The sequence below is a fragment of the Aptenodytes forsteri genome, unplaced genomic scaffold (assembly GCF_000699145.1).
Source record: "Aptenodytes forsteri isolate BGI_AS27 unplaced genomic scaffold, ASM69914v1 Scaffold55, whole genome shotgun sequence".
NCBI classification, from domain to species: domain Eukaryota; kingdom Metazoa; phylum Chordata; class Aves; order Sphenisciformes; family Spheniscidae; genus Aptenodytes; species Aptenodytes forsteri.
This window is the reverse complement of record NW_008796063.1, coordinates 4,703,237-4,727,466: the sequence shown is the minus strand read 5'-3', so window position 1 is coordinate 4,727,466 and position 24,230 is coordinate 4,703,237. Positions and strand designations below refer to the sequence as shown.

Sequence of the window (24,230 nt, the reverse complement as noted above, 5' to 3'; positions counted from 1 at the left end):
GCTGCGTTCCCTCAGGCACACCTGAGCTGCAGCGCCATGCGCTCCTTGAGTGGCTGAAGTTCCCACCAGTTTCCCGAACCGGCGGGAACCAGCTGGGACCGGCACGGGGCGGTTTGCAGCCTCCTCCCCACAGGACACTGCTCCAGCCCCTGCTACCCAGACCCTGGCGTTTACGCCCAGTACACTTACATATCTGGTGTTTTCTGTGGGGTAACTGAAAGAAATAGAAGATTTCTTAAAGTAAAACATTAGATTGTAACAGCAAAGGGAGAAGTTTGAAAGCAGAGAGGGGACGCAACATAGCTGACACAGAAATAGCATTTCCTCTGCTCTTTTCTTGAAACTCTCAGGGAAAGGCAATGCTAATTTAGAGCAAATGAAAAGGTCACAGTCAAGAGATGAAATTCTAAGTTAACAATTTCATAGACTTCCCCCCCCCCTGCATTTCAGCACCTTGAGTCCTCCTTTAAAAGAAATCCCATGTAGCACTACCATTTGACTAACACCCTAGAGTGAGCCTAGAGTGCCTGCACACGCGGACACTGAGGACCCCGACACATCCAATGAACGATGATAAATCACATGCGAGACACCAGTTGTTTCACATGTGCTCTCTTAAACCTCTTAAATGTGAAATGCACCCACACTGAGCTGATTAAAAGCTCCTGTGAGTTTGAATTCTTCTCCCTGAATAGGTTTCTACACCACAAAAGAACATTTCATACATCATATTTGAAACAGATCGGAGCCTTAAAAGCAACTTTATTCTACTGCTATTACGAAACAGAGCTTTCATTGTCTGCTGCTGAAATTCTTTGAGTCATCTTCTTCCAGTAAAAACTAATCTCTCTCTCTTTGTATCTGACAATTCATGGACAGCCCAATTACAGGAGAGGAAAGTAGCATACCAGTTTCAGAGGGTGGACTCAAACACCCAACTAATGTTAAATGATTTTGTTTTGGAGTATAATTCACTTAAGCAAATGAATTCTGATAATCTACTTTGAGAGCAGACTGTAATAATAAATGCTTAAATTGCAGCAGCAGCAGCATCTAATAAAAAAAAAACAATTACAAAAATCAGGAGACTGAAATAATACAGTATAATTTGAGAAACCTGACAACTGTTTATTCTCCACGTAAAATCCACAGCTCACATTTTTGTCTACAGTTTTTCATGCCAAATCTGCTTCTTAGTTACTAATATTTCTGTCACTCAAGCGACCTACCATAAAGCCCGCTTCACACCAACACAGGTATGGGTACGAAAGTCTACCGACATGTGTATCTCTATGCATTTCATACAGACTTAAAATATGGCTGGCACAACTTTGATGTCAAGGACTTGTCACTAGTTACCGTCACAAAGATCCAGCCAAATCTGTCGAGGGGATTTGGGAGGAAAAAAACACGGGGGGAAAAAAAAAAACAAAAACACAACAGGAGGAATTTTAAGAATGGCACAATGCCCATGCGCATGATTTCAGAGACAATTTTAAATTTTATCTCTCTTAATTCTCAAGCATTTGATTTTAAAGAGTAATAACATGGGCTTTTTTGTGCAATATCTAATCTGAGGGAACAAACCTTAAAGGGAACACTTAAGAGTGAATTGACAACTAATGTATTTCACTTTCAAGTATCTGCTCAGCAAGATGCATATTGAGCATATATCTGAACTAATGAGACAGAGGGGACCCTGATCTACAATCGTAAAAAATTAAATGCAGCTAAGATACATACCACATGTACTTGAAGATAATCACGAACCTCATATACTGTGCTATGTCAAACCACTTACCTGCTAATGAACAGTTGCTGATCATACAAGATATGTCAGATTTCCTCCAGACTGAAGAATACTCATGTATCACTAAAAGCTTTCAGGATTTACCTCCTTAGAACCAGCAGTAAAACTCTGGGTTAAGACTGTGTAAGCCTTCTCACAAAATAAGGTAAATCCATAGCATATATTCATGAAAGAAGAGAACCAAGTATTAACATTTGCACATTAACACCATCAGGGACCTCATTAAAATAACTTTCTTTTCCCTATTAGCACTGCTCCCTCACACCCCAAGTTTTCTTTTAGGGGTATATTTGAATAAACAAGAGAGATGTCACAAATCTAAAAACAACAAAGTTCGTCTATTTTAACTTACATTCTGATTTTTCCATTATGATTTCTATCATGAACAGAAAAGTGGCTGAATTATCTGACGATTTCCTTTCAAGGAATGCTGTCATCTCTTGGAGTCGGACATATCTAAGACATGCAAATGATTAAGGAAAAAATACTGCAACACTCTGATGCAGCATGTGCCATATTTCACAGCTACAAATGTTACAATCTTCAATAAAAGGAAGCCAACAATTCCCTTCAAGTCATGAAAGCACTAAGCTTAGTTGTGAATGACTGCATATAGAGTATGTTGTGACACATGCAGGAAGTGTTATGTTTTATAAGAAAAAAGTTCAGATTCTTCTTGCCAACATGATTTTGATAAGGAAGCAAGTCTTTGCCAAAAAAAGAGACATGTTTGTTTTCCAATTCCTTATATAGTCCTTACCACTCATGTATTTGAGCTTCTACTTGTATATACTGGCATACAGCATGACTCAATCTATCATCTTCTCTTCGATATATAAGGAGCACACAAACCAAGTGTGGGAATAAAGGGGCCACGCTTTGTTCATCATACAAGGAAACAGAACCATAATCTAGAACAAAAAGTATCTGGTGGGAAGGAATAAACTTTTCCTCCCAGCCAAATCCCACAGCAAATCCTTTGATCCACTTAAGAACTACATTAAGCAGAAAGGCTTGATCCCCTTGATCTAAATGCCTGCCTCAAGTCCACAAACTGACCTGCCTTACCTGTCATCACATGGCTATGGTTCAGGGTCAACCAGTTGGCTACCACTCTTTTTTTAAACTTTTGAGGGCTGAATGTTTACCATCTCTTTCTGCTGGACCTTATTTGCTACTGATTCTTCTGGACCCAGGGAAGAAGTAGGTAGACACCTAGGAAAGTCATGACTTGCTTGATGAGAGTCCCTTTGCTCTTGCCAAGGTCCTCAAACCGACTGATGGGAAAGGCAGCAGTGATTCAGCTTGGAAAAGCTCTGGTCCATCTCACCTAGGAAAGAACTGAAAAGAAACTTGCATGGGAAATCCTCCAAGTGAAATAATTTCAGAGAAACATATAATGCATTACTGCAGTCGCAGTTTAAGCTAGCGAACAAGTACTTCCAATTTGCTTTTTATTCCAAACCTTCTAGGATTAGATTATTACAACTCCTACACAGAATAAGCTAAATTTATCACTGTTCCTTAATATTGTGTTGTATTTTACAATGAAAATGGAACATTCATTTATTTTCCAGGCTTTTTCTCTAAAAATGACATTTTTCCATAAATTCATTATTGCACATTTACTTTTCATTTACGAGAGCTAAGGGTAAAGCTTTCCTTTTCATTTACAAGTCAATAATATCTTAATTTCCATTTTCAAAATTGTATTTTATTTTTCCTGCTATATTATAGTTATATCCCAAGGGGGGGAAAAAAAAAAAAATGCATTTAAGTTGGAGTGCAAGGTACCTTCATTTCTAAAAGCAGACGAGCTTGTTACTAGTCAAAAAGTAAAGAACAGTTGCAAATTCACAAATTAACCTAGCAAAACTATACTTTATCCTATATACTGTGTTGAATTGGCACATACTTGTAACATTTATGCATAACTAACATATAGCAAAATATTCTGTACTAACCACCAAAGGCTTCATACTGAGTACAACACTGGAATATCCCACCTGAAAGGCAATGAAGACCAAGCAAATAACTGACACCTGAGGTCTGTCTGACATGACAAAGTGATGCCTCCCAGCCAAACATACAGTAAAAACCTATTTAACACAGCCTTCAAATGAGTTTAAATTCATCAAGGTAACAATTTTGAGTTCATATTACAGTCATGGATGCAAACTCACTCTGTATGTGTGTGTATATATATACATACACAGCACCTTCTGTCCATCAGCCTCACTTCTCTCTGCACCAGGTTCAGTGCTGCTCATGGCATTAGCAGAACCGTCGTACAAGATGAACAGTAGAGAGGGACGTGCACCCCTGCATAATGCTGACACTCAAGTCCGTATCAATTGACTGGTTCTGCTAATGGCTGCAAAGATGAAAGGAACAGGTCCTTTTGCAACTCTGTGAAAGACCCATGGGAAGTACATGCTGCTTCGTTTCTAAATAATGACTTGACTACAGCCATACCTACCGCAAGCCTTAATCTGCAGGTAACCAATGAATTAGATGTTGTTCATCTGTTAACTTGCAGGTGAGCTCACCCACCCAGGAAAAGTCATCAGACTGGCTTTTAGAAATTCCCCTTGTCTCACAGACAGTACACTACTAAATGGTGGTGATTAACTTCAGTTATGCCTCTCATGTTATTCTGAAATCTCTAAAGAACCTGTTGACTGCTAATTTAAAAAAACAACAAAAACAAAAACAAAAAAAACCACAAACACAACTCAGACAGACAGACCCATCCTTTGCTATAGCAGTCAAGATCATCTTTGTTTCTGTGGGAATAGCAGTTCATCTGCAGATATAATCTTGACCTCTGAACAATTACTTAAAAGCTGAATTTCTTGTAGACACGAAATAGACTCTTCTGTTTAAAGAAAGACTTTTAGAAAACAGATGGCTAACACATTAAGTGACTGGCTAGGAAGAAAGGCTGTACACTGAATAAAGAAAGTCTTGTCCTATGCATACTTCCTGTTTGCAGCTCTTCTGTAAACAAATTCAATACCATACATGAGAACATCACATCCACGTCTCATTAATACAGCCATCACCCTTTAACATAACCCTGTTTTCATTTATTAAGGATTACACCTGCTTTTGGGTCTTTTCTATTTAGTCCATAGTATAATATTAAAAATATTCTGAATAAAATGAATACCACAGAGTTTTACAAAATATTTATTTTGAAAAAATCACTCTGTACAAATTTAACATTCTCAACACTGAAGTTTTATAAAAATGCTAACACAACAGAAAGACGAGTGAAACATTAAATTGATCTTTTCTTAAATTACAGAGAAATTGATTCATTCTAAAGAAGCTATTGTAATTCTAAACATTTTAAAAAAAGAGAGCTTTATAAGATTTTACTTTTTTTATCTATTACAGCCAAATGCATGTATCAAAGGATGACTTTTTCCATCCTTTTTATGAACTTCCCCCCCCAAACACTGTCCACAACTAAACCAAATACTCTAAATGGTTTACGCTTTTACTGTACATAGCTTGTGCTCCAAGAAAAGCTAGCACAATTTGATCATCATTTTCTCAGTGCCTAAAAAGAAGTCACCTCTATACATTTGGTACAAAATTCTCTGTACAAACCGACTTTGCTCATGTAAATTTGAAGCAAACTTAAAGGAAGAGTATTTATCAGTGCCTTCAATTTGGTATAATGAAGGGACAGTGATTAAGTAAAATTTCACAAAGTAAAATTCAGTAACTGGGAATACTGTCTTTTTTTTTTAATAATTACTATTGTATTAAAAAATCTATATACTGCAGATTATTAGGAATGGCAGACCCTAAATCTAACAGTGCTAGTTTTACAGTCCTCCTCATAAAATAAGATTTTTCTGTACATTATTTGTTTCCTCTCTTCATTTCAAGCTATTTGTGAAAGCTGTTGTTGCATATTAAACAACCTTTCTTAAACAGGAGGAAATGTCCCCTCATGAAATTAAAAACAGTAAAATTGTCATATTACTGTAAACACGATTAAAATGAAGACTGACAAAACGCAGTGTGACAGGTAAGCCATGGTCTGGAAAGCTTTGTTCACATTTTCTTAACACAATGTATGGCTCACACCACAAACAGCAGCAAAAAAAGCTATTGAAAATTTCAAGTTACAGCCAGGGGTGCCAGGCAGGATCCATACGACAGAGATTATCCAAGCTATTTGCAGCTGCTACCAGAGTGTTGACTTTGCTTTCTCCTCCTTCAAACTGAGCAAGATTATGAAGTCGAGTCATGATAGCAGTAACAGCTTTTTGAACTAGTGAAACCAGCTGCTGACTGTCCATATTTTCGGGTTGCCCAGCTGCTGAGAGTGGAGAGGAAGTATCCTCTTGTGTTTTTTTGTGCCATGCAATTATTTCATCCCGTAGCACAGTTTTTAGGATGCCATCAACCTATATGAAGGAGAAAAATCAGACTATTATATTTAATCCAAAGAACCATCAGGGATTATAGAATTGTGACTAGATTTTAGTCAACGGCATTTTGACACTTTTGGTCCCACATTGCGATCTCAGTCTTTTCAAGGTGAGTGTGGCTTCCAACTATCTTTACTATTTCCTCTCAAGGTGTTTCTTTTCATAAAAAGCTTTCATTATGAAAACACAACACAATGACTCCTACAGAAATGAAAAATCACATAAACCATCACATATTAAGATCTTCATATAAAAATACAGTCATGTATATTCTATTTTTAAATGACTCCACTAAATTTACGATTTTTTCCACACACATGCACACATACACATAAGTCCTGTGCAAAGATTAAGAGTGCTTTGCAAAGCTGGCCTTTTTTTGCACAATGATTACGCTCTTAGGGACTACTGTTTTCTGCCGAACAGGGAAAGAATGTTGACTGCAACATACATACATATGTATATAATATATATGTATATACATATGTATATATAGGCCAGTTCTATCCTTGGATGAAAAAGAAATGCCTGCAACAAATAGTTTCCTGTTTGTTCTCATCACTGAGTTGAGTTACTGACATTAATCTGTCAACTCCAACAGTCTTGAGCTTCTAAAACAAACTTTTAGGTATCCAGTCTGAGTCAAATTCATTGTTTGCACATAACAAATAAAACATTTTATAACACATATAGGTATTAGGCCAACATATACAAACACATATTAAATATACTCTATGGACATTTGTAAAAAAGATAGATGCAGAAAATGTTAAAAGCATTCCTCTTAAGTCCAAAAGATAGATAATCTAAAGCAATAATCGCCACATACCTGAACTGAGCTGGGCACCCATTGCTCCAAAAAGAATAAATGGGCACCTGTGCTTTGATCTTCAAGAAATCATAGAATCATAGAATATCTCAAGTTGGAAGGGACCCATAAGGATCATCAAGTCCAACTCCCTGCTCTACATGACTCCAAACTAAACCATATGACTAAAATTGTCGTCCAGATGCAACTTGAACTCTGACAGGCTTGGTGCCATGACCACTTCCCTGGGGAGCCTGTTCCAGTGACCGACTACCCTCTCAGCGAAGAACCTTTTCATCATGTCCAGTCTGAACTTCCCCTGACACAGCTTCATTCCATTTCCTCATGTCCCATCGCTGGTCACCAGAGAGAGGAGATCAGCACCTCCTCCTCCACTGCCCCCCTTCAGGAAGTTGTGGACTGCGATGAGGTCACCCTCAGCCTTCTCTTCTCCAAGCTGAACAAACCAAGTGACCTCAGCTGCTCCTCGTAAGTCTTGCCCTCGAGACCTTTCACCATCTTGGTCACCCTACTCTGGAGACACTCTAATAGTTTGATGTCCTTCTTCTATTGAGGCACCCAAAACTGCACACAGTACTCGAGGTGGGGCCACACCAAATCGATGCGGCAAGTCTAACTGGGCATACATCATTCAGATGTTGAAATTAGAGGCTATGTCTGCAAATTCATTTCCACATATAGGCATGGCTTTGTAAGGTAAGATGATGAACTATTAAAAAATATTCTAACACAGCTTTCTGCATTAGAGATAAAGAAAAAAATCACTTTAGGATATTTTCCATCTTTTAAAAAGTAACTAGCTCACACCATAGCTACAGTACGTTCTGTGCAATGTCTTTCTGGTGCAAATTGCTTGCCTAAGTGCAAGATGCCTCATTTTTGGAAAGCATTAGAATTTAAAAGGAAGTTAGACAATTTCTTTAGAAAACTACACCCTGCTAAGAGCTAGAATCCATCAAAGTAACAGTATATCTTTAGCATTCTATTCCGCTAACAAAGGGCCAAGACATATTTCTATTCACGGATTATTATGAAGATTCTAAATGATGTTGCAAGTGTCATTTTAGTATTTACCACTGCCAGAATTTGTAAGGATTTATGAGAGTAGAGCACAAACAATCAGCCTGAATTAACATGTTTGGACAAAAAATTAAATTAAGGGTAGAATTACACCTATCTTCCTCCTATTCTTTCCAAAAAGACAAATTGCAAACATTTCAGCTGGCCTTTGTGATGACCTTAGGGTAAGATTTAAAAACAAATACAGACTGTTCAGTTTCTACCTTAACCAAGAAAGTGCTGTTTAGTTTATAAATTGCCAAATATAACAACATGCCTGCAAACAACCTTTCAAAAGGTATACAAACCTTAAAGTTTGGCTGTGCAAAGCAGCGAGCTACTGCAATCATAGATGCAGTCAGTGGACCAGACACCCCAATGGTGGTAAGAAATTCAGAAATGTTTGGTGTAAGCCGGAACGGAACTGGACGATTGGCATCCAAATCTCCAGTAGCATCGTTAATGTCAAAGCGAAAGTAAGCTACATTTAGCTTGCCAGTATCCTGGATTTAAAAGCAATATGCACAAAAGTAATTAAAGGAACAGATTTTCATTTATGAAGCCAAAGGAAGTTGAATTTTTGTTTACTGTTAATACTCAGCGTACAAACAGTACTCCAATAGTTTTTCACTCTTTCAGTCAAACAGTTTTTGAGGAAAAAAACCTAAAATTAAAGGCATGCACAAAGTCAGGTAGGTATTTCTCTCAAAACATGTGTCCAAAACCCCTTACTAAATACACATTATTGTAATATCAAACTTAAGGAATAGATTCGTCTGTAGCATGGTCTATAAGGAGTCATGCAAATAGATAGATCTCTGTTCTCTATGCATCCCAGCTCTGGGAAAGCATTCTCTATGCATTGTTCACTCTGGGTAAGCATCTGAACACTTATTGAGAGGGATTAAAGAATCTTAGTTGCTATACAGAGTATAGCCCTCCATGCATTAAAATGGCATTAAGACTTCAATATATACCACCTTTGCCCTACTAAGGTGGCCAGAAAAATCACTGCTAATAGGAGTTGTAGCTTGACATGATGGCAATGCTGAAAAGAGAACAGTATTTGAAAAAGGATATTCCCCTTTAAGAAAATGAAGCTCTAATATTACTTTTTTAAAAATCTGTTTGACACAGAGATATATTCAAAGCAATATATTTGAAGGAGGACTAAAAAGAGAGATTTATCAGTCATTTACATGAACAGTTCGAATATCTAAGAACGATTTTACAAAGTTCTAAATTCTCACCACAAAAGGTAGAGTTGATGTCCACAGGGACGGCAGTTTAAATTACTACCTACATGATGTGCAATCACATATAAAAGAAAAGCCTACTGAAATGCACTGTTAATTATATATGTCGAATTACCGTTTTGACTCATTTCAAAAGTATAGTCCAAATTTCCATTTGATCAAAGATGACAGCATGCATCTAGAACAAACTAAAGCATACCTGGGCAATCTGCAGCATTTCAGGGTTGAGTCTATTTAAATGAAAGATGAATTCTGCAAAGCCAATTAGGGCTAACTGAATAGTGAACATCTTTCGAAAAGTCCAGTAATCCGTAGCATTGGGGAATGTATGTAAAGCCCACTCCTTAAGCATACTGCGTGGCACCATGTTACTCTGTACTTCTTTAAGTATATCTCTGAGAACCTACATATGAAAAATACTAGTTGAAAGAGATCATTTTTAATACACTTCTTAGCAACAGACAAATATGCCAAAAGCAACTACCAAACTTCTTCTCTCAACTGCTGCATCCCATTTTAGGAAAAACATCCTGAACTTGGACACTTTCAATCCAACACTGTTTCCTGACTTCTTTGTCAAAAACACACGTAGTATTTTGTTAGCCCATCCTCTGCACAGCTAGAAAATATTCTTTATCTGAAAAGACTAATTTTTTAATAAAAACCATGTAAGCATGAGAACTGCAAACAGGCATGTCAGAAAACCTGAGACTGAAAAGTTGTATTATAACCTGATTTGAAGTATCTTCTATTCAAGACTTTCAAGAAAACCAGAAGTGAGGTAAAGAGATATTCAACTCACAATGCTGCACTTCTTTATGGGAAACTAACAGAACATACTTCACTATTTTTCTAGCTTCAGTGCAAGCTGGATATGCATTTTGCAGCAATAAAATAAAAGCCTTTATTTTAAGCACAACAGCAAGATCTGAAATTATACATGGGACCTACAAAGCATGCAACCTAAAGATGGTGCTCTGCATGGTTTCTTCATATACAGGGTAAACGGTAAAGGATTTTTAGTACACAAGATAGGGAAAGACACTGGGCAAAGTAATTTGTAACATGTATTATTACAGCAAAATTACCTCAAAAATACAAAAAGATAAAAGCTGAGAGATTTATTCAACTGTTTCTGTAAGTGAACACTGTGCAATAGTTTTTTCCCTAGATGTAAACATTTGCAATCTACCAAAATATTTAATTACTGTAGCATATACTAGCCTAATAAATTAGAAAAAGAAATAAAGTTAAGATCTGTTCTATTACACCAGAAAGCATGATAGTCATACTGACTTCAATTAAATGGCTGTTAAAGAATTTCATATCCTGAAGGAAAAAATTCTCAAAATAGAAACAGATGTTACATAACACTTCATTTTATTTTGTAACAAAGAAAGCCTGAAAAGATAGTTTCACTAAATGAAGTCTGCGATACATGTATACCGTGGATTTTCTAATAGCGATATTTGAAACGGGACTGGCGTTTTATGTAAGAATTTGCATTAACCTTAAGATAAAAAGCATAACCTTATTTATCACAATTGGATTTTTGATGGAGGTTACAGAGAGAGGGAGCTTCGTTCTTTTGGAGTACTATCATTTATTAGGGTGAGATTACTCAACTGTTTCTATTCGACTTAGATGAAATGAATCCACTGGCAATTTTAGGAGATACATTAGAGTAACACGGGGAAGCCTGCTTCACATACCATGCTGTAACTGCTAATGTAAATTAGGAATGCTGTTTCCCATGTTATCAATTAATTATTTTCAAAGCACTATATGAAAGGGCCAAAAAGCAATCAACACCTTGTCTTTTTTAGTTGCAGTTACCCAAAACAACCTAGAGTAAAACAAATACAGCTTTTTTGAAGCTTTCCAAGATATCTAAAATACCAAAAGAGATATAAGAGTTCCCAAGAATACATTAAGCAAAAACAAAATAAACCCCCAAAAAATCAAAACACCACCTCTGCAAAATATATCTGTCTTGCATCTAATGAGAGGTGAAGATTCAGGGCGGGGGGGGACTGGACACAGTATAGTAGAGTCCTCAGGAAAAGCCCCTGTTAAAATTCATCATATATTCTAATACCTGATGGCTAGCTTGAGTCCCCCGTGCTTGGACCGTTGCCAGTCTGTCATAGTAACGAGAAATAGGGTTGTCATGCTCAATGCCTTTCTTGGCACAGCGTTGCTTATAGATCTCCACCAGGGAAAGAGAAGAGGGATTGTCTTCAACCAAACGCATCTGTGGAGAAACTGCTACAACACGGGGGACTAGGAGTAGTTTGAGAAGGGTGAGAGAGGATGGGGGGGGCAGAAAGAGCAAAACAAAACAGTTAATCCATAACCCAAATACTAACAGAAGAATTAGCATGCAAGTACCAGCCCTTAAAACACGACTGTGATAATCAACTGACGTATCAAGAGAAAGTTTTTATTACTACACTCATAATTAATTCACAAGCTCAGGTAAAAAGAAAGTATGTTAGCAGATTTTTTTTATCTTAAAAGAAACATCAACTATATTAGCAAAAAAAATTGAGCACTCATTATTCTTCCTACTTTACTTGCAGAAAAAAGGGTAATGCTTTGCTCAGATGCAAACGGGTTCGTAACATCTGATTACATGACACTGGCATTATGTTAATAAAAACGACTCTGAAGAACGAAACTACTAAACTTAATAGGGTATTTAAAGTGATTCAGAAAAACTGGAAGAAAAAAATCTGAACATAGTTTAGGAATAGACGTTTAAATTACACTATTTGAAAATAACGTAGGGAAGACACAGCAAAATATTCAGTAAAAAGAAAACTTAAGCCACTGAGCATTTCCTTGATGAGCAGTAAACTTGCAAAAACCCTATTTGCAGTTTCATGATGCTCAACAGATGAATCATCCTACTGAGTCTTATGTGCATCCCCACCTACATCAAGAAAGACAAGGCCTCTTCCATAGCTAGCTTTTCCAGTGACGCTGTTTGTACGGTTTGACAGCAACCTCCAGTTACCACCAGAACTGTTCTCTCATCACTTCCCTCAGAAGCTGTAATAATTAACCTCAGAAATATAGGGAAAAGTTGTTTAAATGCATTTAAATTGTTTGATGTAATTTCTTCAATCTTAAAGAAGAAAATGCATTCCACAGAGGGGGTGTTAATGAGCTATTTCTTCTGCTCTGCTTCCATTAACCTCTGGCAGCAGGGAAATGAATGTTCTTTAGGTTCTTTCAAATAGTATCAAACCACAAGGTACAGAATTATTTCCAAAAACACTGTAGTTTAAAAACAGCTCTTTGAAGGAAAACATGTTACTTTACTAATCATGTTATATAGAGGATATACTTCTGTATCAGTGGTCTTGTTTATCATATATTTCAAGGCTTCATGTACTGCATTTCTGTTATTTTGGTCTCAGAGTGATGCAAAATTGTCTTCACATATGTAGAGATACTATATTTACCTTTTGTTATAACAAATTATTTGGCTTGTACATTTTGGTCTTTTTAAAGTTACAACTCAAATATGCATTTCTAGCTCTGTAAGTGCAACCTGCATCATCTGGCCACCTAAGCACATGATAGCAACTTCATGTCAATGGATACTATTAGCCCAAAAAGGAGGACCAATAAAACCATACTTTTTTAAAATCAGATCTCAGCACTTTTTAAAAGGACAACAGCAAAGTAGCAGCTTTGTCTTAATGTCTTTGATTACAGCTTCCCTTATCCATAATATATTTCCTGCTCACCAACCAAGGATTATTAGAACTGACTAATGCAATGTACAGAACTCATTTATATGAAGTTAGTAAGTGATTTATTGACCTTCTGAAATGAAAAGTATTTATACATTAATATGAAGTAGCTACACAGCTGTAAGCAGGGACTTGCCAACAGCCTTAGTATCTGGAAAACACAAGAGTTTAACTATTTTAAAGCATTTACATTAGTATTTGAATCACAAGCAGATCAAGTATGTTGCCAGGCGAGATTCTGATATTCTCTGTTTCTCATTTCATGAATGAATTATTAATAATCGACACATGAAAAAGCCAAGATACACAAGGAAAGAGAAAGAATTAAGACTCTGTGTTCAGCCTTCATTCACTGTTTCTGTTTTGAAATGCCTAAAGGTGACCTTTTTATTACGTGAATATTTTGGCAATTTATACACATAAATCATATTGGAACCCTCCTTAACTCTCCTCATTAAGGCCTCCCTACCATTATGTTTGTTAATTCTGTAATGTTTAAGTATTGCCAGGTGGTGCTGTTGGCAAAGTGCACTCTCCAAACCAAGTAACCTTTTACAGGATCACAGAAGTACGCTCAACAGAAGTCCTGCATCCAATATCTAGATTATGAATGCATTTTATTTGGCAACAACTAACCAGTCAGTATACATTCCTGAAAGTAAACATCACCATGGATATATAAAGTTACTTTAAAAATTACAAAGACATGTTCTCATATCAGAGAATTCAGAAACTATGTATCAAATTCAAAGCTCTACAAAAAAATTCTTTGTTATGTGGAAGAGGTAAAAGAAATTCAATACTCATATATTGCAACTTGGGGAGAAAAAGTTCTGTTCTGTCCCTCCCCAGTGGTCTCTAAATGCTTCTTCTGAAGTACATGTATCCATTTCCATAGCAACAGATCCAATGGACATGCCTCTGCCTTATATATGTTATTCACAACTGAACTTTATACCATAAATGATGCGTGTAAGCTCTTCTAAAAACACTCTAGATCACATGCAATCAACTTTACTTCTTCAGAGGGGTGCTACAATGCCAGAAAAGATTAATCACCTAGACAGATGTGAATTTACCTTCTGAATATTCAAAAACTTCAGTATCAGTAATTAGTAGGTGTCAAAAACTTTAGCAATTATAATCTTTGAGTATAACATATACTTAAAAATAATAGAAAATCTCTCTTTTCAGTACCTGTAAAAAACAAATGTCTTTTTGTGGTTTCCTTCCTTTTCTCTAAGCAGGGGTTCAAAAGGCGAAGAAGTTGTAATACCCGCTCTTCTCTACGAGACTCTGTCAAGCAAGCATCATTCATTACCAGATATGGCTGAATCTTTCCATTATGGCCTCGGATATAGAGTCTTCTAGCTGCAGTATTGTGTTTCTGAACTATCTCCACTCTGGGCATAAACCTGTCAGGAAGAAAGGGATATTAAAGCACCTGAGCTAATCTCCTCTGATATTAAATCACGATGAAAACAAAACAGATGAAAACAAAACAAAAGAAAACAAACCAAAAACCCCAACAACAAACAAAAAACCAAAACAAACAAACAAAAAAAACCCAAATAAGGCAGTGCAACTGTATTACAAGGTACAATTCTACTGTCCAGCTAGCCCATGGTTTCTATTTTGTAGTCAAAAAGCTCTTTTTGATTTTGTTTATTTGTTGTTAAGAAAGCACAGTTCTTGAGTAAAATTAATCATTAGATCAGACCTTTATCGCTATTTTGAAGAACAGTAACTCTGTTAACTGCAATAGAAGAACTAATCTCAACTTGTATCAACATAAAAGAAAACCAAATCTACTCTTCATACAACAGCACAGCTGCTTAGTGAGGCAATGTAAAATTACCAAAGGAGGGTAAAATAAAAAAATAAAGGTGTTATACCAAAGTATGACTCTATATATGTAATTTATATATATGAAGAGTACACGACATCTACTTTTGCAGAGTGGACGGATGGAGGAGGTTTTCATTTTCTTCTCTGTTTTCAGAATTACAACTACCAAAGGGTATTTTTACGTTACCTTGCTATCTTAATGTAGTAATGTGTTGGCTTTGGCATAAGGAATTCTCCAGGTATCTCTACTTCTGCAGTTTGAGCTGAAAAATTACTTAGAAAGCGGCACTTTTCCTCTATGAGGAAGAACTTTGGAAGCTGTTTAGTTTTTGCCTCCAGAATTTTGATCCATTTCTTCAGTTTAGAGATAAGATTGTGAAGTTTCATTGACCCTGGCACACTGAAGTCAAAGTCTAAAAGAGAAAAAAAAATATTTATACATCCTCAGCATTTCAAATTCTATATAGGTTATTTAACTATCAAGTGTCTGAAGTTTGCATTTTCAAAGACGTTCCTTCAGCGACATGCTCTCAAGGAAAATACTTTAAGGAGTCTCACATACAGTACACATACCTGTAACGTAGAAAAGCATCACACTGGTCTCGAATACTATCGTCAAATGGAAAGCTACGATCAGTGACTCACACAAAAAAAAAGGAAAGCATACTACCAAGCAAGTCCAGCAGAGAAACATGGCTACCTATGAACACTAAACACAAAGGAAAACTAGCAGGTTCAGAGAAACACAGAAAAGACACAAGAATTGTTAAGGAAGAGTCAGAGCATAATTGGTACAGGATCATACAACAGCAATAACACTACAACAGTAGATGGTGGAGGAGAACAAATCGTATAATTCAATAGTGCAAACCAAATGCACACATAGAGCTGTATTGCCTTTAGAAGACAGGCTCTGTTGAATATTTTGCCTCTACAGAAAATCTTTTAGTGAAGTCCTAAAATTATATATAACTTAAGCCTGTCAGAATCTGCTACCTCTTTTCTGTACACAGCTCTAAAATATTCTCTATTATTTAGTAAATAATGAATTTCCTAAGATTTTCCTGTCTTACAGTCATACCAACATTAGAAAAACATACTGTGAAAATTTTAAATCCTATTACTATATTTAAATGTCTATATACCGCAACTAGACAGACTGCATAGAAAAAAAGCAGTAATAAACCAATCGATTAGATTAGATCATTTAGTGAAAGCAGAAAAGTAAGTTTATTTTACAGTTTAGCACTGTAATTTCATTCCTGTTTCATTAAAAGTGAATATTTATTTAAAATCAGTGGAGGTTTTTTACTTTTAAAAGGGATGAAAGAGCCTCAACTGAGGATACAATGTAGAATCTGTGAGCAACTGCAGGACAAGTAGTAAAATTGCTGTTACTATTATTCTCCTATTCTGAGCTGCAACAAAATTCTCTTTATTCTTTCCTGGTTTAGATAACAATTGCATGCCACCACAGGAAGAACAGATACGACTGCCTAAGCAAAAATGACAATATTATGCAAACAGCCTGCTCTTTTGCTTTGCAACATAGCAGTATTGCAGCATGGAACTATCTCCTCTAGCCCACATGCAAGTGAAGTAAGAACTTTCTCAATGTCAATACATGGTCTTCAATACACTATGCAGATAATTCTGTAACAGAAATCACTGCAATATCAACCATTTTCTGGGCCAAGACCAATGCCATCTTCTCAACGCTGCTTTCACTACAGTTTCAGAACACAGCAAATAAATAAATGAATGAATAAATGAATAAACGTGTTTGAATTTCCCAAAAGAGGGAAAATGAATAAACCACATACACAAATGAAATTATGGTTCAGCACTTCAGTACCACAACAATGAGAGATTAAACACAATCTGATAAGAAGATAAACTGCTCTCTCTGTAAACCTCGTTAGTTATGGCATCCCAAATTGCGCAAGTTAACTAACAGACTTGAATTTTTAAAGAGCATTTCTATAACAGAGTCTAAAAGATGCCATTTTAAGTTCTACATGTTACAAGTGAAAAAAGAAACAGCAAGAAAGAAACAGAGAATGTCGATTCAGTATTTCTGAGATTTACAGCTAAAGCAGAACAATCTTCATTATGGTTCACTACAACAGAAAACTAACACTGTCTCAAAAATGAGTTTGAATCTTATTGCAGAATCTATGTTTCAGTATGTTACATACACGCAATATTTTCCTAAGTTGACAAAAAACAAAACCCAAAACAAAACAATCATGAGTGCTGCTCAGAGGAAAAATTAATTTGACCACATAAATATGCTAAAAGCATCTATCTGCAAGTATGCTAATAGTGAATTAAGTACATGCACACAGCTATTACTGCATATAAAAGTTTTCCTCAACCACAACTAAAACCACTGAAAACCCTGATTATACACAAGACTTACTCCTACAAACAAGGTTAGAACATTTGTTCTTTTAGCCAGAAGAGTCCATATAATTCTATACATACACTCTTGTTCTCCAGGTTCTCTTCCTTACATGTACAGGATACTACTACCAAATAAAATAACACAACCTAGGATTCCTTTCATTTTGCTATTCTGTTACTTAAACAAAATATCAGACAACACATAACCCAATATATTGCATTGTGTATCCACAATATACTGATACGCTAAAAGCTTTCAGTGAAAGTCTTAAGTCTACTAGCCCAAAACAGAGCAAAAAAACCAGCACATACAAAATCCTTTCCACTTCTATAAGAAAAAAGTCTATAATGAAAAATACAGTTTCATATTTATGGATGTTAGAAATTAGTATAACTCTGTAATATTCCCTTTTCTTTTTTTTTTTTACCTGGTATGGGCAGTGCATCTATTGCAGTATCACTGTAAAACACTCTTATTTTAATCCCAAGCCTACCCTCTAGTGAGCAGTGGGAGTAAATCATTTCATGAAAGTGACAAAATTATTGAATCATTTATCTCCTGAATCCCTGAAGTGCAGGAAAGTATCCCCAAATTGCAACTAGTTTTTGTGCTAATGTGAATCACTAAAGTAGTAAAAATATGCATCAATATATATTCCTTACAGAAAAAAGTCATTCAGTTCACCACGAGAATAGCTCTAGTTTGTTTAAATCCCTATTTTAGGATTTTTGTTGTTGTTTTGTTTCCCAGCGGCAGATGGGAAAAACAGAGAGTTCAGTTAGTCTTTTTCTCATGTCACAGAGAGCCCATCTGAGAAGAAAAATCACTTCAGCTGGAAGAAAGGGAAATACAAGACCAGACATTATTTGTGTACAAAGTCTCTCTGCTCTGCAGACATCTTAATCCATACAAATGGTATTTTTGTTTCAAACAAATCCACTTTTTCGGTACTTACTACTGGAGAACATCTTTCTCAAGCTAAACACATGCTGGTCTAAAATACCTTACTACTTACACCATCTTTTCCTAAACAGAATAGGAAGTTTACCCCCTCATCTTTAATGGAGATGCTCACAGAAGACCGTGATACAGACTGCAATTGAAGAAGCTTGCTCTCTGTTCTCAATGCTGCTGAAGATTTTACAGTGTGATATATGTATTTCAAACAAACACATTCATTCAAAGTCTTGAATGCCTCAAAAATTGCTACCTGAATCCATCCAACCCAGCATAATTGGCAAGTTCTTGCCGCTCTCAGTGAAAGGACAAACAGGGGGCACAATCTTCCTGCCAGTGAGACAGACCTAAAAAATCCTGATGGTTCTTAACACAACTAGATAGAGCTTAATACTTTTTGAATGAGGGCTGTACCAGCATTTCTCATGAAGCAACACAAAAAGAGAATACACTTCAGTCAGCAAAATTAGAGTACCAAACCCCCTGTCCCCCCCTTGACCTACAGAACATTAGCATAGCATTAAAAAAACCAAAGAAAACACCTCCAAACTAAGACTTAAGAACTAAATAAACCCCTTCATCTACACTGGTAGAAAACAGTTCTAATCAGTTAAAAGTAACACACGATTAATGCTTTTAGAGCAAGCAACAGTTCATTTGCAAGATTTTAAAGATTATTCTGACCATAGACAAAGCCCGATTACACTTAAAAGTTCATGACCCAAGGATCTTCAACTGAAGAGCCAGCACACCCATCTTGTAAGATGCCACTTGAGATTGAAACGTAAGCTTAGCTTCGCAGGACTTCTAGTTTATCACTCAGCTCCAGAAAACCAAGACTACAAAGACCAGACCAAGGTCAAATATGATGGTAACTCCAATCTCTTGATCTGGATTTTCTGGATAACATCCTGTTATCTAAAACTTTGAACGGAAGTAAAGAAAGAGCTACCCAAGTGATGCTATACTCACTCTTAAGAAAAAAAAAAAAATTCCTTAAAAAAGCTGAAAATTAGTAACAGAGCTCTTCCCCCTGCCCTCTCCCCACACTTCAGAGAAACAGTAGGACTTCAAGAAGCTTCCTTTGGATTACAGAGTTTCCATTCGCAGTAGAGAATTCATTGCACTAGGTGCCAAAACTCTCAAGAAAATTATCTTGCCCCTTAAGGGTGTATTTTGGAATTTTCCATTCATACTCAGCTTCAGTGGAGAGATGGTTGCAGGAAGAAGCAGGTTCCAAACTCTAAACTATCATCTGCCCACAAAAGAACAATTGAGGCAGTTTTTCTCCTCCTTTCACTGCTGAGAGAGCTCTCAAAGGGAGCATTTCTCAGCATTTCCCTGCTCTTTGATGTCAAAGGTTTAGCAGAAAAGGAGAGAAGGAACAAAGAACAGATGGTCAAAGAACTATGCATTTGAAGTTCCAGGGAAAAAAAACTCAAAGAAAACTTTGGTTTTAAAATATATGTTAGGATGGAAAAAGATGACCTATCAAAGTTCCAAGGGCCCAGACGGCTGCAGACAAAGTATTTAGAATGTAAGAAATGGTGTGAGAGTCCCCAGTGGCTCCAAACAGGAATCAAGATGCAACTCAGACGCTGGTGGAAGAGATTATGCAACCAAACATAGCTGAAAGTGTCTATGAAAGATAGCTGTCAAGATTAATCTGGAAAGAATCGAAGAAACAGTTTACTCCAAGACAGCTCCTCATCTTGGATACTTTTCTAATGGAAGGCAACCACTGTAATTATCTGTCTATCATCTAAATGCAACTGATACTGAGAATCAGAAAAACAAACATGAACATTCTAGTGTGACAAAAGGACACAGTAGGCATGACTTACAAATGGTTTCTCACAATGTTAAAACAGCCTTTGCTATCTTTAGTGCAGTAATTACAATCCTATTCATTTATTTATGTACATTTTACTGTTACTGCAAAATTAATAAAAAAACCTTATTTTCATTTTCTGTATAATGAATTAAATTACAAAAACGAGTAAGCATATTGATCAGTTTAATTTCTTCTGTTTTCCCACACTTCATTTGTGAATAAAAACACTGAATTTATTAGATTAAAATAAAATCAAATCTAGTACTAATGAAAATAATTATTTTAATCCTGTAGACATTCATGTTTAATCATACTTGAAAAATAAAACATGAACTCTTCAACAAAAAAATACAGAAAGTAATTACTTATTATTAAACTGAAGTTTACTAAGAAACACTTCACATTTTATGACTTTACATGATTTTTATGTCCAGGCCTACATTGTTGTTCTTTGTTTTTTATGTTGTTCCATATTATTCTTTATAAATTATATTATTAGATAGCAAACCTGAAAACCTTAAATGCCATTTATATATCAAAAAGACATGCAAAAAATACACAACAGCATATAAAAACTGAAAATCCTCTCCATTTTTTATTTTAACTAAAAACTGTAACTGAACTGTAATTAAACTTTCTTAATTGTTTCTCTAGAAATGTGCTGAAACATTAGTTTAGATTTTGCAGACTTGAGCCTGGTGTTATATTTAGTTTTCCTCTACACCCTCTGAAACCCCAGATCTCTCTAATACTCAAAGCAAAGAAACTAAGAAGTACTTTGACAGACCAAAAATAACTCAAAACCAACAAAAACTGAGCATATCAACAACACTTACAGCAATAAAAGTGACTATACTACTATTGCAATGTAAAGACATATAAAACATGCGGTTCAGGACTTTCATCATCTGCTGTCATGCAACTGTTGCACCTCAAAAAGGACATCATGCAATACATAGTGTGCACAAGATACATAGGCCAAATTTACAACTGAGTTACCTTCACAAGATTCCCATCAGTTCAATTATTTTCACAATATTATCAGTAAAATGCTCAGAAAAAAACACTGCAAGTCTACTTGTCAAACTCTGTAAATGCTCAGTAGCTGTGTTGACCTCAAATAATTTTAAGTTAAGACAACTTTATGTAACTTAGAATTCTAAAAAGAGTAACTTTTCAATGCAAGATTCACTTTTGCAGTGGAACCAGTTTGATGTGGAAAGGGGGTGGTTTTTAAATCATTATAAAAGCTAAGAAGATAGAGTTTTAACTCATGCCAGAATCATCTAAGTCAGAGTCCCAGTAGGTTAAAGAGAAAAGTAGATTCAGAAAAAGATGAAAACGCAGGTCTTCACAAAAATTCTGTCTTTCCAGTTTTGAACAACTAATAAGTTTGAATTCTTCTGTTAAAAAAAAAAAAAAAAACCCACAAACCACACACCTATATTTAACTATTCATTTTCATCTAATTCTACAGTTATCTTTAAGGAAAAGCTGACGGAGTTTAGATAGGAATTTATGCAAAACTCAAAATCCTGGCAATCCAAAACCCCGATGCCAATCAATGTCACCTTCTGTCATATATAGCTGCATGGCCTTAACACTTTTCACCAAATATATCAAAACCACACTCTACTGTACACAAGCTTTTCTTTGAATTTTAAATCAACATCAGATACTCAAACATGTAACTCCACTGATAAAGAGAAAACGAATGAAGCAAAATAGCTACTTCCCTTAAGTATCTTTTTTATTAGAACTGATTGAAAATATTGATTCAATTTACCTAACAACAATGTAAATTTGTATAATAGGATTTTTATAATCTAGTTATCCAAAACACTAAAGTAATCTTACTCATCAGAAGTAGGCTGTTTTGAAAGACTTCACACAATATTGTCACTTTGGAGTTCTGGGGTGAAAATTTCATTAAATTCTGGCATCACCATAAAATAGAGACCATTATTGTCCCTCATCTGTAGCAGGCAGTTCTATGCAAATTGCAAAAAATATTATAGTGAAGTAATAAAATTTATCTTTAAACACATACGTGATTTGACCAAAGTTTTAAGTAACAAAAATACAACAATAACCTCATTCTCTATGTTGAGGTCTGTTTTTCACTTGAATTATCTTTATTACTCCATAGAAGACTGGAACAGACAAACTATTTCAGGTTTTTTTGAATTACAGAAAGGTGCTGTTTCCTGTATTTTCCCTCAGGAAAAATATTGGAAGAAAAATAAAAAGGCAGAATGCCTTCACAATTGAACTTTGGGGAGGGAAATTTCTCTGGAGATTAAAAGTAACATTTAAAAAAACAATTTTAAACATTTACCTGTTGTAAATTGCCCTTTTAACTTCTGGAACACAGGATCTTGAGCTGTTGCCTGTGCTCTCCTAGCTAGTGACTCTGAGGCTGCACTGGAAAACATGGTGGACACATTAGAGACATTCTCAAGACCTACTCCAAAAGTGCTGACTAACTTCTTGACAAAATTTAGTGTATGAGGAGTGATTTTGGCATCTGAAACAGCTCCACTTTTCTCAAAGGCAACTGAATAGCACTTCGCCAAGCCCTGCTGCAGTTGTCTAAGGACCTAAGGATTAAAAAAAAAAAAAAAAAAAAGACAAAATAGTCAGGAAGATTAGTCCTTCTGATTTGACACCAAGTATTTATTCCCACGCTGCATTTTATGTAGTAAAGTTATCCTCTCAGAAACATTTATTTAAAACTGTATTTTTAAATTGCATCAGAGGGTCAATCAGAATGACAGCACTGATTCTTACTAGCACTGCAAGCAAACAAACTGAGCAGTGGAAATGCTGTATCACAAAGTACACCTTGCTCTTTCAACAGCAGCTAAGTTTTAGATTTCATATTTTGTGATATATTAGAAAATGATGTGATACGAGGAATCCTTCTTCAAACAAACACTGTGCTAGGTAGACAGAACAGAACAGTCTGACACTTTGAGAGGCAAATAAAAGTGGAGTGGCATGTCCATCTACTCTCTGTTATAACTCAAACTTCAGACAATAACCACCACCTGTCACAGACCACCAGATCAAGAAGGAAACTGGCATCTGTGAAACTTCATATAAGAATATAAATTTTCAGTTAGTACAAGCAACGGCTTAAATCCTAGAGGCATTCACCAAGTTAATAATTTTGGGAAACCTCTATATTGCTTCCAAAAATAACCAAGCTCCTTAAAACTCCTACCTGAACAATCACTTCTACAAATACCTCAGTTTAATAGTCAAAACAAATAGTTACCTTTTACTGTTTAAAAATAATTCTAGATAAATATTTTGCAGCTAACTTTTCCTTAGATGATACATACATATGAAGGTGTATTAAAGCCAAATACCTCTTCATGCCAATTCTCTCTGAACCAGACCATCTGATCTACAATGCCTTCCAGAGAAGACAGAAGTGTTGGATGTAATTCTCGCTGCATATGCATAATTCTGCTGCATCGCCACATTGGTGCAGTGGCTCTAATTGGCCCAGGATCTGAGGCAGAGTGGGACTGATTTCCAACTGAACTTGGCTGTTGTTGCCCAGAATCTGGAAAGTGGAAAATTTAAAAACACAAAACAAAAGAAAAAACCTTTCATAAACTTGATACATGCCTGCATGAAATAAAATAAATTGTTCCAAGAATTTGCTTTAGATTGCATTAAGTATTAATCATGTATTACCTACTGAATTTCAGAAAATTTCATTTTTAGAAAGAAAATGTTTTTTAGAAAGAAAACTCTGCTCCAAATGCTGTTCAATGGTACAGACTTCCCAAACTTAGAGCAATATAAACACTCTTCAAAAACACACAGGAGATGTAGCCTTAGCTTTTACACTACCAAACCATGGTCTTGAAGTAACTGACACTGTTTCACATAGGTTCAAATTATTTAAATTACGGGGGTTTTGCTCCCCTCCCTTTTGGGCAGATCTCTCACACGTAACTGAAGAATAAACATGCTGGTTGTCGTGGTTTCACCCTAGCCA

The 24,230-nt window shown here is 35.8% G+C and overlaps 1 protein-coding gene across 1 annotated transcript in view; it reads right to left on the bottom strand.

Annotated features, from left to right (window-relative positions):
• Positions 1 to 4,989: 4,989 nt before the first annotated feature.
• The window catches only part of TRRAP (transformation/transcription domain associated protein), a 101,081-nt gene continuing 81,840 nt past the window's right edge, over positions 4,990 to 24,230 (bottom strand). The window contains 8 exon segments of the mRNA XM_009286372.1: positions 4,990 to 6,237; positions 8,458 to 8,652; positions 9,605 to 9,808; positions 11,504 to 11,688; positions 14,367 to 14,584; positions 15,205 to 15,430; positions 22,554 to 22,815; positions 23,590 to 23,789. Of these exon segments, the coding sequence (XP_009284647.1) occupies positions 5,953 to 6,237; positions 8,458 to 8,652; positions 9,605 to 9,808; positions 11,504 to 11,688; positions 14,367 to 14,584; positions 15,205 to 15,430; positions 22,554 to 22,815; positions 23,590 to 23,789 (1,775 nt within the window). The 3' untranslated portion in view covers positions 4,990 to 5,952.